The 16,389-nt window shown below is 46.4% G+C and overlaps 1 protein-coding gene across 3 annotated transcripts in view; it reads right to left on the bottom strand.

Moving 5' to 3' along the window:
- Positions 1 to 16,389, bottom strand: part of Ntrk3 (neurotrophic receptor tyrosine kinase 3) — a 374,486-nt gene that overhangs the window by 59,579 nt on the left and 298,518 nt on the right. For all 3 annotated transcript variants that reach the window (XM_076851379.2, XM_076851378.2, XM_076851377.2), the window contains one exon: positions 3,883 to 4,013. In XM_076851379.2, coding sequence (XP_076707494.1) covers positions 3,883 to 4,013 — 131 coding nt within the window. The remainder of the gene's footprint in view (positions 1 to 3,882; positions 4,014 to 16,389) is intronic.

Here is a 16,389-nt window from a genome sequence, read left to right as displayed (position 1 = left end):
GCTCAGTAGCTCCCAGCACCTTCAGAGCCACTTGACATCTTCATCTTGTCCAGCCTAAGGGATCTGCTGCCTTCCATTTTTCTTTTATTTTGTTGGGAGAAGCTATTTGTATGGATACTCGGTTTCAATATTGTTAATGTCCTGAACCCCATTTTATTATACACAGAGGGTTTCGACATATGCACATTCCTCAACATTAAACTCCTCCCTCCCCCATCCCCTCTCTCTCCCCCTTTTAACTATGATAATTACTTTTCTTTTAGTTTCTCAAAAGCCATTGTCATGTCCCCTTGGTAAGATTTGCACATTTACCAGGGAGGAGGATTGGTAGTTACCACATAAATAGGCATTCCTCTCTCATCTCTTTCTGGCTTAAAACTGGACATTGGCTTCTCATTGGTTTTAGGATAAAATCCAAACTTCTTAACATAGTCTTGGACTCTAAATGCCTGATCTCCTCATCTGTATCCACTCCTCATTCATTACACTTCAATATCACTGGCTTTTCTCTATATTTACACTTTATGTTTTAATGTGCCTCAGACCCTTTGCAATTGCTATTCTTTTGTTGGGAAAAATTCATGAGTACGCTATATCTTTATGACTGGCCAGATTAGCCAGCATCACCCATAACCTCTGCAGAACATATTGACTGGTGCCCATGAGCCCCTTAATGCTCACTGATAATTGAATACTCAGAAAAGTACTTCTTTGCCAGAGAGGAGTTTACCAAGAGTTGGCTATGATTGCCACCAAATTCATCCATGATAGTTAAACCTGTTAAAATAATCATGTGATACAATGAAGAAACCACTTAAATAGGAGTGCAGAGTGGGAAGTTTTTATGGAAGCTAGGGTGAATGCTTTGGAAAGACCTGATAAAGGTCACTGAGTCAAAGCATTCTTAGGAGGGGAGGGGAAACCTGCTAGATTTTTTAGAAAATAATGCAGATCTGAGATTCTGCCCTCAGCTTGTTTCACAAATATTTTATATGACTGTTTCAATTTAAAGCAACCAATACTAGAAATCATGAACACCCCAAACAAAAACAAAATAACCCTCCGAAATAAAAGGGACCCAAAAGCTGAAGTTCAGACATATTGAAAGAAACATAATACTAAATCCAAATGACTAAAATCGTCAATAACCAGAACATGAATTTCCTGCAGAGCAGGCTCATAAAGCTTTTTAAACAAGTAAATGCTCCAAGAGAATGAAAAAATAATTATTTTTCAGTAAGAAAGCATGCAGTCAGAACAGGGATATAAAAAATTAACAAAATATTAAGGGCCAATTAGATGTCTTAGAAATAAACTATGTGGTCATTAAGGTTAAAACAAAACCCTCCACAGACAGGAAAAACTCTAGACCAGAAAAAACCACAAGAAGTGTTTATGAATCCGAAGAGTACTGAGGTTCACTCAGGACAGGACACAGAATGATGAAGAAAGAAAATAAGAAAAGCAGAAAGACCCCATTCACCATCTGCAAAGGAAGGGGTTCTCCTGGGTTTGAATGCCCTGTAAGAGCTTGCTTGCCAAATGACTATTTAAAAGTGGCATAGCCAACTTCAAAACTCCGTGGATCCCATGACACATAGAACCCAACTGGTTGAAGGGATATGAATTCATTAGAAACCTTCCTTTGTATTTTGATCATTTCCCTGGCTAGCAAACGTGGTCCAATCTCTCATGGTGCTGGGCAGCAGTAGCAAACCACAGCTCCCAGGCAGCCACAGAATTACAAGGGCAAAAGGTACTCTTCAGGGTACTATGTGGCTAAGCTTGGATGTTCTGTGGGTTCAGTGAATTCAATTTGACTTATGACCTTTTCAAGCTTACTTATCAGTTTATCAGAGTGCAGCTCCATCATGAGCCAAGAAGCATCTGTATTTTAACATCACACATGCACCACAAGTCTAGGCAAATTGTGTCTGTCTTATCCTGCTCTCCATTTCTTTCACAGGTACTCATAGGGCTTCCCAGCAGGCTGCAAACACCGTAAAAACATTTGTTTCCATCAGAGCAACTGCTGGAGGAAAAAAAAAAAAAAAAAAATCTTGCCCTTTGATTTAAAACCATGATTTTGAACAAACCTAATCTTGGGTTATACTTGCAAGTGTTTTCCAGAAGTGCAAAATTACCCTATATCAAGACAGGAACAAATTCAAGAGGAAGGGGCCTGCAAATAGGAGGAAGATCTAAAAAGAACAGAGAGCAGGAAAGGCCAATACTCAGGGGCACTCTGGAGGAGATGGGCATGTGCTTCAGGGCTGCTCGCTGGGCGGATCCACTAGGTGGCCAGTGGAGTAAAATTCCAGAGTGCGCACGTTCCTGAGGATCCCAGACCCAAGGAGAGAAGGAAACCGCTTTAAAAGGATGGAAGCAGCGAGGCTGTGGCTGGGGCTCAGTGGCAGAGTGCTTTGCCTAGCATGTGTGAGGCACTAGGTTCAATCCTTAGCACCACGTAAAAATAAACAAATAAAATAAAGGCATGCTGTCCATACACAACTACCACCCCCCTCCATTTTTTCTTTTAAAGATGCAGACAGAAACACATTATTTGCATTACTTAGTCTGGGTGCCGCCCCTTGATGCCACACTACTCAGGGGAAACTTTCCCAGGGTTCTGGCCATCATTTTATTTCCTGCTCAAAGTGCAAAACTGTTCAGTTCATGTACCAGTCAGTCCCCACATGGATGCATGACCACCCAGTGGATTAGTGTCATTCTGGACATTAAAAGTGCAAGGGCAGTGCCAATTCTACATTTGGGACACAGTTAGAAACCTTTCCATATCCCTGGTCCAAGCTGCTGAAAGATACACCAGCTCATCTGACCATCTCATGTCAATGCAGACACACAGAGCAAGTTTATGCACAGGATGTATAGCAATAATAAGCAACAGCCTTTTATGAGGCAAAACTCTCATTCTTTCTTTCTTCCTTTTTTTCTAGAATACAGAATAGAGGTCAGCAATCTACTTCTGTATTGTTAGAAAAATTATTGGAAAGCATTCACTCTTCTTGATTAAAGTATTATTTGTTTATTTATTTGTTTTGGTACTAAGCATTGGTCTAGAGAGAGGCTCCTCCATGGAGTAAGGGTGGAGGAGGGTAGTGGTAGCAGCCAAGCCTCTTTTCCATACCAGGCAGCTCCAACTGCACATCTGCCCAGTGTCTCAGCAGCACAAGGCCCTGTGGTTAATGGACCCAACCAGCAGCTTCCAGGAGCAAGTTACTCACAGTCACCTGACCCTTGGAGTCTAAACATGGACCCTGTGGCAGGAATTTAAGAATTCCTGGGCTGGGGTTATGGCTCAGCGGTAGAGTGCTTGCTAGCATATGTGAGGCACTGGGTTTGATCCCCTGAACCACGTAAAAATAAACAACAACAACAAAAAAACGAAGGTATTGTGTCCATATACAACTAAAATATATATAAAGAATTCCTGTATACCTGACTGCCCCACTCCTGCTATCTGATACCCTGAGCAATGGCTCCCCAGGCCTCCTTGAGCAGCCCACCCTTCATCCAGCTTTGCTCTTGAAAAGGTTGAGTGACTTTCCATGTACAGATAATTCGTTGTACAAAGCCCCTGGGGCAGGAGATCCAGGACCTGCAGAACTAAGTCAGCACCTTTCATCAGCATAACTTGTTCTCCAGGCAAAGCCCCTTTGAATTCCACAGCCTTTGACTTCAGAAGCCAAAGGAAGTTGGTTTATGTCCAATAGAAAAGTCACTGCCCCTGCAATACGTTCCCCTGAATACATCTGAGAATCTAGCACCATCTTCTCTGGTGGAGAATGGGTGAGCCTCTTCCTCTGCCTCCCTGGGCCTCAGCCAGCCCTCTCCCTGGTGCCCACATGCTCCAGAATTTACCTTCACTGCCACCAGCATCTTGTCCTTGGTTGGGCTGAGGTTGTAGCACTCAGCCAGGAAGACCTTCCCAAAGGCTCCCTCGCCCAGTTCTCGCTTCAACACTATGTCCCTTCGCTTGATGTGCTGCACATCTGCAGAGGGGAACAGAGAGGAGGCAGAAAAGTCAGTCTTTGGTGCTTGTCCAGACAACAAGGGATACGGGGCGCTTCCAAGTCCACAGTCGGGAAAACCAAACTCTAGCACCCTGGTTTAAGCATGGAAACTGGCTTTGCTTTGGGGTTGCAGAGTGTGACTCCAGATTGAATCTCAGCTCTGTCCCTGACTACCCACTATCCTCTCTAAACACTGCTTTTTCAGTGGAAAACCGCCCACAGTTGTTAGTGCCCAGGAATCTGGTGTTACTTAGCAATAGTTGTTGGAGAGGGGATACAGCAGTCTCTAGTTATCCTGCACGTGGATCCCCCAGAATCTTGTTAAAATGCAGATTCTGATTCAGTAGGTCTAGAAGTCCAACATTCCAGTTGATGACAAAGTACTTTTAGTAGGGTTCAAAATCATGTTTGAATCCTAGTTCCATCCTCTTGCAGGTTTTTCTGAGTTGGGAAAAGTTATTTAATCACAGAGCCTCAATTTCCTCATCTGCAATATGAGATTAACAACAATACCTTCCTCAAAGGATGAGAATCCATATAAAGAGCTTGGCCCAATGCTGGGACAAACTAAAGACTGTGTGTGTGCACATATACACATGTGTCCACGTGCACACACACACACACACACACACACACACACACTGGTTCTTTTTGTAACAATGGCCACAATGACCCCAGCATAACAGCGCCTGGGTCATGATAGAAACTACTCATGGACAGCTAAAACCATTTCAGAAAAACCTCCCATTGGCCCATCCTTCTCCTTGGAGAGAAAGGACACTGAAATCACAAGTGGCCAATTCAGAGACAGCCCCAGAGTGAGGGCCTGTGCAGAGAGAGGGGTTGCCATTCCCTCTGCTAATTTAGCCACCTAATTTTAATTAGGTTCTCCTGTCTGCCAGGAGAAAGCTGAGCTGTGACCTCAGCCCTCCCACCTCTTTGGAAAGAATGCTACCAAGGAATTGTACAAGCAGTGGGCTGGCGCTGAAAGGAGCCTGCTCGAGATTACTCACTGACCTTTACATTAATTGTTCAACAGGCAGAAGCCCATTAAATACCTGTATTAACATTATGAAGAGCATCGCAGAGCCAGGAAAGAGGATTGTCTCCAATGACCTTGTCGAAAATAAAAGCTGAAGGGGGAGGACCTTGGCAGACTGTCCTCAGGAGTGAGGAGCCTGTGACAGGGACAGAGGGGCATGGCTGGAAGGCTTTGGTTAGTGTCTTGGTGTGTATGGGGATTTGTTTCAGAATAGACTACACAAAACATTGTTTTTCCCTATTAAGGCTCTTGATATCCCACAGAATCCTGGACGGTCCGCCTTGTGAGGATTTGTGGGAGGAAACCATGGCCCTGATTTTTGAAGCGGCTGCCCCACCCTGCCAAGCTATGTCTCAGCCTTTACAAGTAGGGGATTAAAAATCAGTTCCCTTCTTCACTCCCTCAGCCTCTGCTTCCCAGTCTCTGAGAAGGGTATTTGGAGGCCTTGAAGGGAAAGCTAAAGAGTTCCCCACAAAGAGAAAATTGGAGGTCAGGACCTCTCTTGGGAGGCCATCTGCTCATTGCTGCCTAATGATTCCCAGGTGATTAACAATGACGCACAGGTTCCTGCAAGGGGAATGGAGATGGGGCTGGTAAAGGCAGCTCTTCAGTGCCAAGCCCCAGCCTCTAAATGCTCAGGAATTGGTAAGGCCTGGGGAGCTAGAGGCACTTGATTTAAGATCTGGAACCTCCAAAGCTAGTTACTTTACAGAACACCTTGGATTTCAGATTTCTCATCTGTAAAATGGGTTTGGGGGACAATACAAGTTCTCCCTCGCTATTCCCTATGAAAGTCTGTAAATGTTTATTCCTCCAAAATGTAGGCGTTGTAAAACAGTATTTGGATCACCGCTGTTATCAATTTCATGGGAAATGAAGGCCAAGTCTGGTTCTCACCTGGTGGCTGCGGTGGGCTTGGAATCCAGAGCATAATAAGGACATGAGAGAACAGTCATGTCACTTAGGGAAGAACCTCCTCTGGCCCAGACCCCACTCTCCCTCTGCATTACAATAGAAGAAGGCTTCTCAAACTGGAACCTGCACCAGACTCTCCTAGAGAGTTTGTTTAAGCAGATTGCTGGGCTTCTCTCCTCCAAGGTCCCAACTGAGCAGGTCCAAGTCAGGGCCTGAGAATATGCATTTCTAAGTTGTTGATACCACTGGAACAGAACCCTTGGAACAGGACATTTTTGTAAGGTGAGGAAATTAGCCAGTTAAAAAAAAAAAAAAAAAAAAAAAAAAAAAAAAAGCTGTTCACCTTGACTGCTTGAATTTAACCAGTCCCATGCCTACAAAGACATTAAGTTATGCCCCACCTCCAGAAGACCAGGAAGCCCTCCCAGACCCTGGACTTACCTCCTCTTCTCCTCCCCTCCCTAGCTGTGTGGACTAGGCTGAGCCATCTCCTCCCAGAGCCTGAACTGCCCATCAGTGCAATAGAAATCATGCTTCTCTTGTGTTCTAGAAATGTCTCCAGAAAGGCAAAAGCAACATAATGCATTTTTCTGGGTGCCTACGTCCAACTCTGAGCTGGACATCCACACTAGTTTCATCAGAGGTTCTCGTTCTCAGCTATAATGAGTGTAAAATGAGAATAGAGGCGCTTTACCAAGAGCAGGACTCTGGTTTTCATATGCAGTGCCTGGGTCACGTCAAAGAACCCTGCCTCCTCCCCTCCCTCCCTGCACAGCAAGATCCACCACGGGCCCTGAAAGATTCAGCCAAGCCAAGTGGGAGCCGCATAGAGGGAGTGATTTCCCAACCCTTCCTCAACATCCAGAGAATTGAGAGCCTGGCCACAGCTGCAAACCCCCTGCTGTTGGAGGCAGAGGCTCAGACAGCTGTGGACCTTGAACGTAGCAGGGGGCAGGTGACCACATTTTGGGAAACTTGTCTGCTCTCTGTAAGCACATGAAAAAGGCTGGGGTAGAAGCCTACCCTGGGCCAAAGTATCTTCCCCCAATATGTAAATGAATCATTCTCAGGGGCTCAGTACGAAATGGTGTGGGTTCGTTCCAATTGACTTTGAAACCAATACCTGTGCTTGGCCACGGGTGGGATGGTGAGAGCTGGGAAAGGGCAGACAAAGGAAGAGAAGGAAAAACAGATTCCATCCCACCTTAAATCCTCCTCCAGGAGAGAACTTCTTCCAGGTCATGGGGAGAAGAGGCTCCACAAGGTAAGCAGGGAGCTTTGGCAAAGAAAAGCTGGATTGGGGCCAAATGCACAGGGCAAATCACTTGCACATGGACAAACCCATGTACCAACGAGATTCTAGCCTCCAAAACACCAGGGCAGTAACTGCTCTCCTGGAACCCACCAAGGAAGAAGCAGGGCAAAGGGATTGATGGGCACCAAATCGTACAATGTGCTCAAGGCTGGTTCTCATAATGATCTTGAGAGACAGTATCAGAGGACCCCTTTCACAATGAGAAAATGAGGGTAAGATTTAACCTTCCAAATTCACAAAGGTAAAAACTGACCAAGGACTCTCTCTTCTTTCTATGACCAGTTATTTCCTTTACATTAGGCTGCTTCTACTCTGTCCTTCCTGACTTTATAGCCACTCAATTAGACCTATCCACAGATGCCCAAATTCTACCTTCCACCATCTTCCACTCCTAACCCACTTTCTCTGACCCGGCTCATCTTGGGACTATATTACAGCATCTTCCCAAGGGAAAGGGCAGCCACTCCCCCCCCCCCCCCAGAGGCCACTCACAGCACACGAGGCTCTGGGGAAAAGGGAATGGATGCTCTGCCAGGCTCTGGGGAATGGCTGGAGTGAACCACTTCGTTTCTGACGTCCACACATCTATTTGGGTCCCTGCCACGCTTATTTTTAGCTCACACCGTGCTTCTCAGAGCTGCCTCTGGTGAAGCCATCTGACCCTCATGCCGAAAAGTGATGGATTTTCCTGGGAGGAGAGGGCATCAATCTCTTTTTACTGCCTGGTTGGCTGGCCCGGCAAGTCTGGGTCACAAGGCTCAGACGTCGGGATGCAGGAAGGGGAGGAGGAGAGAGGAGAGACACAGCCCAGGCCGTGGGAAGACCTCCCAATCTCCACTAAGGAAGGCGCTGTTGGAGAGAATAAGGAGTTGGTGTATAATGGGAAGGGATCTTTAAGAAATGAAAAGGGTTCCTGAGACCTTTTGGCCCTGGCTCTTCCTGATTTCCTTTTTGCAAGAGAGCCACTAACTGAGTTCCACCAAAGGAAGCCACCTGTAGATCTTCTCCTTCCCACAGGACCACTGGTTCATCGGACACAAATACAGTGTGAGGATTTCTGCATTGTGGTTTCAGCTCCAAGAATTCTTCCTCTGTAGTGGGGACCAAGATAACTATTCCATATGTGTGGGATTCACTTCTGGGAGGTCTTCCAGACCTTGCAGCAAGCTTGACCTAAAGCAAAAGCTCTTATCCTGCAAGTCACTGGGCACCTCTGTACAGAAGACCACAGAACCCTAGGAGGCCAGTGGGCAGACAAGGGTTGTACCTCACCCTGCCTGTACTCACTGGGGCTGCCAGGAGGCTGCATCCTGGGGTTGGGAGCTGAGGGAGACTTCCCTACAGCATCTGCTGAGACATGCATAGGTACCCTGGATAGTTTGTGTGATACAGCTGGATACAGAGGTGACTACTGTCAATTGCATCTCTGTTCTGGGGGAAAGGGAGGCAGGAAAGACAGTCATAAACTGCTCAGCTTTACTGACCATGGATGAAAGGGAACAAAACCCCACATAATATGGAACTGCTAAAAGAGTGAGGATTTGGAGAGTGGGAAGACCAGGTCTGTATTGAAATCCTGATCTTGTCTCTTACTCTTTGTGTCCTACACTCTCCAAGCCTCTAGTTCCTTATCTGTAAAACAAAAACACAGATATTGATTTAGCAGCACGGTTAAGAGGGCTGATTTAAAGCTTTTGGATAACAGGGATGATCAGAAATATCTGTAATATAGCTGATTTCTAGCAAATATGATTCCGTCCCTTTTAGTAAAACTTTCATTTTAAGAATGAAAATCAACCTATCTGCAAACAAAACAGCAGCTTGGAAAGAAACTTAGGAAAGATGGTGGTTTTTCTCTGGAAATAAAATGGCCTGTGGCTGCTCAGGGGTGAGGCAGCAAAGGACTCAAGGTCACCAGCAGTCTGCCCAAGCCCTCCACCATGATGTCTGACCTGCGGCTGCTTCAGAGTCCAAAATAGTTTGTGGGAGGAGGTTGGTTAGACAATGGAATGAAGACATCACAATGTAGAGTCAGCCACCTACTCAAGACTGCTATTGATCAGTAGAGAAAAACCAGATTTCCCAGGGTCGATGGTTATAAATAAGGGTGATCCTGACTCTGCTATGTCAAGCTGCAAACTCGAATCCCCCAAAGCCAGCACTGTTTCTCAGACAAGAATGCTTTTACTGGGGTTCATTTACCACCTTGGTGCTTTGGCTGATATTATCTTCCCTGGGGGGGTGGGGGGTTGGTCATGCAAGTGTGCAGAGCTGAGAGGCTACTCCCTGAAGATTGGGGTCTGAGAAGCCCACAGACAGCCCCACCCCTGTGCAACCCTAAGGACTGGCCCCTATTGGGTACTCCTGGCCATTTTAATACCTAAGTTCCCAACTGGCTCCTGAGTTCATCCTCAAGATTGATCAAATCTTTTCCTCACAGACTCTACCTCACTCCATGTGTGTATCTTTTAGCTTATTTTTATCTCTTGTGCTGTTCTTAATAATAAAAATAACTGCCATTGACTGAGCACTTCCCCTGAGCCAGGTGCCAGGCTAAGCATGTGACATGTAGCATCTCACACATCTTTACAATATTCTGAAATATGTGTTGCTACTGGCTCTACAGATGAGGAAGCGAAGCTCATGGTGATGAAGTAATTTGTCCAAGATTCCCCAGCTACCAGAGGTGACCCATCAGACTCTAAAATCTAGTAGAGTAGTCCCCACATAGCCACAGGAGACACATTTCCAGACTCCCAGAGGGTGCCTGAAATTATAGATAGTTCCAATCCCTGTTACACTGTGTTTTCCCTGTATATGCATGCCTATGATACAGTTTAACTTATAAATTAGGCATAGTACGATTAACATTAATCACTAACATTAATCATCAAGATTAGTGATTAACAACTATCACCAATAATAAAACTTAATAATTATAATGCAATAACAGTAATAAAAAATTATGTGAATGTGGTCTGTCTTCAGAGTCAAGACAAATATTAATATTTTTGGATGCAGTTGGCCATTGGTTAATAAAACTCCAGAAAGAAAAGGTGTGGGTGAAGGGTCTTCGTTGCAACTTTTCCTCCAAAATGAGGTACCAATATTTAGTGGAAACTAGTAGCACCTATAATGGCCTCGTGAAACCTGTTCTTACCACTCTTGGTGGCCACCACCTGAGCCCAATGAGAGAAGCCAGGATGTTTTTTGGAGATCAAGACCCCCCACTGCTTCACAGAAGAGCAGAGGGTGGTGAGTCCTGAGGGTGACTGTCATAAAGGATGAGGGAGATTCTTGGCAGGAGAGTGGGGAGGAGGGAACAGGGAGAGGAAAGGAGGATCTCTGAGAAGCGTGTGTTTTCTTTGCACTAACCAGACCCTAGGGTCTCAGGCTGCCAAAAAGGCTCAGAAGAAAACATTAATTCAATACCACACATTTAATTACACATGAAATGGAATGTCTTTAAATGGAAAAGAATAACATTCTCAAGAGCTCCAACTGTGGGTTTTTGAAGTGGTAGGAGGGAGAAAGAAGGCCAGCTCTAAATCTTTTCATGAGAAAGGACACCACCGAGAGGGCAGGACCCCTGCCTTCCCTAGTGGCAGGAATTTCTGCCTGCCATCACAGACCAGTCCTCGCCCCTTCTCTTGGCCCCACTGTCTGTCTCCCCTCATCCTATAAGTGATGGGCAATTTCCCCTGCAGCATTGTGTGACAGTGTGACCTGGTGAGTGTGTCCCCTAGCTGGCTGCAGACCCTTCATAATAGTCTGCAGCCAACCCTGCCAGTTCTCAAGGACAGAGGATCAGAGCATGGCTGAACCATTCAAATAGCCACTCTTGCAGAGTGATCTCTGGATGATGTACACACTTGGAACAAAGGAGGATCTTGGGTCCATGACAAGGACCTTTCTAGAACATAGTTCGAAGGCTGGAGAGCGAATAGAGGAACTCTGTAGAACTTTTCTTGGAAGTCTAGAATATAAAATTGACTAACCAAATGGGGTAATGATAGCATGGAGATGGACTCCAGGTTGAATGAACACCAGCACTGTCTACCACTGCTGCCACCATGGGGTGACGTTGGCTCAGGAATGCTTATCTGAGAACCCAGATCTTTCTGCTGATCTACCCCATGCTCCATCCCAAAGTCTCCTGGACCAGGGCCCCACCCACATCTTTTCAGGGTCAGATGTCTTTGCAAAAGAGGCCCTGAAAAGTGCTGGTCACTGCTCAAGACAAAGCGTCAATGTCATGTGTTACTCAAGGTCATCCGCTGGGCCTAGCACAGGACCTCATACATAGTAAATACTCACTAAATGTTTGATGAATGAAAGAACAAATTAAAACTCCCTCTGAAGCACTGCTAGAGTTAGGAAGGAGAACACTACAAAGAGCAAGGAACGAGGGAAGCTGGGGGAGTGGTGAAAAGAAAGGAAAGATGAGTGAGAACGGGAAAGGGTCCAGCAACTCCCAACGGGCGGAGTTATTTATGTCCTGGCTCCAAGACTGGCCTGAAGAATCAAGATCCTATTGAACCAGGATGTCATGAGGCCCACATCCTAACCCTCAGTCTCTGGCACCTCAGGCTTCTAAACAAAGTGCCTCTGTGCTCCGCGTCTGCTGTGGCTCGGTGAACACCAGGTCCTACTCCAGGGCACGTGTGTACCCCAAGGCTAGAGGTAGCAGTCTAGGACTCAGAGACATCGTGTTCCCAGCAAGACAAATGCATAAATAAGACACCCTGCTGTTTCTGGAAGCAGCGAAGAAAGAGGATCACAAGAGGACTGTCTGTTCTGGGGTCATTTCCAGCTCACGTTTCCTGACACAAGAAGTCCAGCGTGTGAGGCTGAGGTTCAGATGTGTCCCTGTTCCCAGGTGCTACCCCTGCGAGCTCCACCACTGAGAGCTCAGACATCGGTGGACATGGTGGGCCCCTGACGTCCCTCCCTCACCACACCACACCTATCCTTTCCTACCCACTTCCTCCGTCTCCATGTCGCCATGGCCCTTCCTGTGGCAAGAAGACCTCTGGCTCTCATTAAACGTTGATTGCTTGAGCCAAGAGGAAAGAGCAAAAGAACTCCCCAAGGAAAGCCATCTGGAATTGAGAAGTTAGGTGCTGAAAGACAAATCTCAGGCTCCGGCTGGGAATCTGTCCCTCTCGCAACTTGCCCAGCTCCCAACTTCCTCCCCCTCCTCTAGCCTGGATATTTTCTTTCCAACTCCATGGTGACAAACCCTCACCCAGAATGCCCATATAAGGGACGCATTCTACCTCTTTCCGTCTTTCTGGAGGTCCTTCTGCCCCAGAAGCTGCCCAGGGATGCTGCCTTGGCTTCTAACCCCCAGCATCTAACTCATCTCTTCAGTGATATTTTGCTCTCATCAGCAATCAGAGAGCATAATGCATTCAAGTTTGCTCCTTCCAACTCCGAAGCTCTGTGGGGAGACTCAGCTCCTGGGTACCTAAAGCCATGAGATGAGCTTCACACAGGAAGTCAGGGTTCAGGAAGTAGGTTTCTACTTCCTGAGGACCACGGGGTCAATGAGAGAAGACAGACCAGAGCACCACAATGGCCCATTCATGGGACATGCCATTGACCTCGGTGATCCAGCTACCCTGGATCCAATGGGAAGCCAGTTCTTGATAAGAAGGGAAGGAAAGGGTGCCCTGAGACCCATGGAGTCAGAGGCAACAATATATTCAAATACACAAATAAGAAGAAATGACAGGAAGGGGACTTGTAGCAAAACATCAGTATGACAGAAAGGGAACAAGGATGAATCTGTCTTTGGGATGAGGCAGAGCGGGATAAAATTTACTCCTGACAGCACATCCTGGGAGGTAGCCTTTGGTGACTCACTAAACAAGTCTCAAGTGTTGATGTTTCAAAGGGTGAAATTAAAAAAATATCCATCTCATTGAATTGTCATGAGGAATTATATGTGGAGGAATTATATGTGGAATTATCATGAGATTATATGTGGACGGTGATGTATTTGAAGTGTGTTAAATGAACTAATGGCCATAAAGGTTCCTGCAGAAATAGCCAGTTCCTTCCTTCCACCTGCCCTCCACTCAGACCCGAAATCATCTTTCCTGATCACTTCATCTCTATGAGCCTCAATTCCCTTTCCAGCAAAAAAAGAAGTAATAATAATAATAATAATAATAATAATAATAATGTACTCACTGCATGGAGTTGTGGTGTCTTTAAAGGAGATACCATGAAGTGCTTAGTGGCAGAGAGCACACAGTAGATGCTAAAAGATTTTACCTATGGTACCAATGCCATTAGGGCAGTCTTTAGATGATTATTGGAGAAATCTGATAACCTGGCCCAAATTTCCAGACCTCTTCCTCATAGATTCCCCATAGAAATGCATGGAATGGGTCTAACAGATACACAGGCTGCTCGTTCACTGTCCTCTGAGTGCCTAGCAAGTTGGTTCCTGTGAATCTGTGCCTACAGCACTCACCCCTCTGGGGACCCTTTCCCCACTTCCACAATTAGAATCAACCCATTCCCTAAACTGGCCTTAATCCCATTTACTCCCTAGGACCTTCTTTTGATCATTTTTCTTCTTGAAAAGACTTTTTCCTCTCTTCAGAATGTCTATTCCCTAACACAAAATTAGGTGTCCCAGGGCCACCTCTGTCTACTCTATATAGTCTCCTACATAAACTCAGCTCACGGGCTGGCCAGGGAAACAAGCTCAAGACATCTTTGCTACCTAACTATAGAGAGTTAATGGCATCAGCAAAGACCAGTATTAGATTTTTATGAGATGTAATTTAGTTATATTGGAGGCATAGGATTCCAGTTCATTTGTGGGCACGGGCCAGGTCCTTAAATATCCCATATCCGCCAGTTTCCAGGGGAAAAGAAAAGTTGCTAGGCTGAAGAAATCTGTTCACTCCTGTTCTTTCTCCCAGCAATAAATTTAATGATAGGGAAGATTTTACTTTACAAGTGAACTCTAGAAAGTGAACAGAACACCCAGTAAGGTCAGAAGACGTTCTTAGAGACATCCCCATTTTTTCTTTTCTTTCTTTTCTTTTCTTTTTTTTTTTTTTTAGTGTGTGTGTGTGCGCGTGGTACTAGAGGTTGAATCCGGGGTATTCTCCACCTCTGAGTCATATCCCCAGTCCTTTTTGTTTGTTCATTTTCTTGTTTACTTATTTTTTATTGCTTAGGGCCTTGTTTAATTGTTGAGGCTGACCTCAAACTGGTGATCCTCCTGTTTTAGCCTCCAGAGTCACTGGGATTACAAGTATGTATCACCACACCTGACTTGGAGGCCCACTGTAAGGATCATCTGCCCTAGACATGTTGGGACATTCTGGGACTCACTAAGTCGCTGGCCATAAGGAATAGCAGCCATAGGCAGGCTTAGGCATGTCTATTTGCAATTGATAAGGAGCTGTAAGGGGCACTAGCCATAGGCACACTTAACAATGACTGGTTACAATCAATAGAGAGCACAGCTCCATGGACATGCACAAAAAACATGCCCTGTTGCAATTACATCATCTCATGGCCGCTGAAGGGGACAGCATGGACATTGACTTTCACTGGGTGTAACCAATCACTAATGTGCACCCCAACTTGGAACTATATTTATATTGCTTGTCCTGCCACATCAACAAGGCTGCTCCGAGGATATCAGTGAAACTGGCTGCCTTGCTGTCTGTCCCCAGATTGACTCCACCATTCCCTGACGTCTAGCTGTTGGCTGGACAGAACCACCAGACAACAACAACAATGTCTGCCCTTCGGCTAAGAGAAGTCGCATGGCATCAGGTATTTTGGGGTTCGTGGTTGCCCTCTGATTGTGATTTGCTTTGTAGTGTGCATTAAATGCTAGTTGGGGTGCTCCAGCACACCCAACACTGTTTGCATTAATTGTTTGAGTTTGATGATTGGTGTGATCAAATACACGCTCACATGAAAGACAATCCACCTCCGAGTAATTATTAACAATACCGCTTGCGACACCTTTCTTCAGGAAAATTTAACTTTGGCTTGGCTTGAGGTAGAAGGGCAGGGCTTGGACACCAAAGGGAAAATGATACTGTGGTTTAACAGGGAAGAGAGAGATCGGGGAGGGGGGTAGGAAAGGGGGTTAAAAAGAGGAAGGCAAGGGAAAAGAGAAGTAGGGGGGAGGGAGGAGAGGGAGGTACAGAATCCATCAAAATCTGAAATCTAATGCTTAACCCTTAGGTTCTTTCATCAAGGGACCCCTCTTTCCTCTTCTTGGAGAAATATTTAAGATCTGTGTGCAGTTGTGACCTTCTAAACCATAGGTCTGCCCCCCTTGAAAGGGCACTTGCCCTCAGAATAGGGGGAGACCCCTTTGGGCAGCTTTGGTCCCCCAGAGCAGAGGTTCAGCCTTCCCACAGTTGTGCGGAGGGCTGGTAACACCCCTCACCTGCTGATCCCCACATTCTCCCTGCCCAGGAGCTGAAAGCTCCCTTGCCCCTCCTACCTCAGCTCAGCGACCCCCCCCCTGCAGGCTTCCTTTTCAGCCCTAATGGTACAGAACACTCTTTGCCATGGGGGTTCACCCTGTGCACACCCCTTTATTTCTAGCCAAGTCTCCCTCCACCTGACCTCAGTGTTTGGACCTTCCTTCTACCCCTCCAGGGGCTGGGAGCCCCTGAAGAGCCCTCTTCCACAGACTGCAGAGGCAGTCTGTCTGTCTGGGAGCCCAGAGAGTCAGGGGCTGGGTCCCTTCCAAGGAGGATGTTTCTGCTGACAGCTTCCAGCCCTGGAACTAAGGCTTCAGCTGGACGCTTCATCCTCTCCATCCCTCTCTAAGCCTCCTGCTCTGGTCCTCACTCTCTTCAGCCAAGCATCTGATGGGGAGCAAGGTCAGAGGCCAGAGCCTGTGGGTCTCAGCAGCTCAGCCCTCAGCGTGGGCAGCCTGAGCTTAGAGCAGCCAGCAGATTCGTTCCGCACGGCCTCCGCGATCCTGGATCCGCGCTTCCCCTTGTTGAAGCCCACTCCTTCTGCCAGGTGTTTTCCCACCACATCCTCTGAGCTGATTTCCAAGAGTTCCCCCACACCAGATGTTA

Source organism: Callospermophilus lateralis, chromosome 3 (genome assembly GCF_048772815.1).
Source record: "Callospermophilus lateralis isolate mCalLat2 chromosome 3, mCalLat2.hap1, whole genome shotgun sequence".
Classification (NCBI taxonomy): Eukaryota; Metazoa; Chordata; class Mammalia; order Rodentia; family Sciuridae; genus Callospermophilus; species Callospermophilus lateralis.
This window is presented reverse-complemented; position numbering and strand designations above follow the sequence as displayed.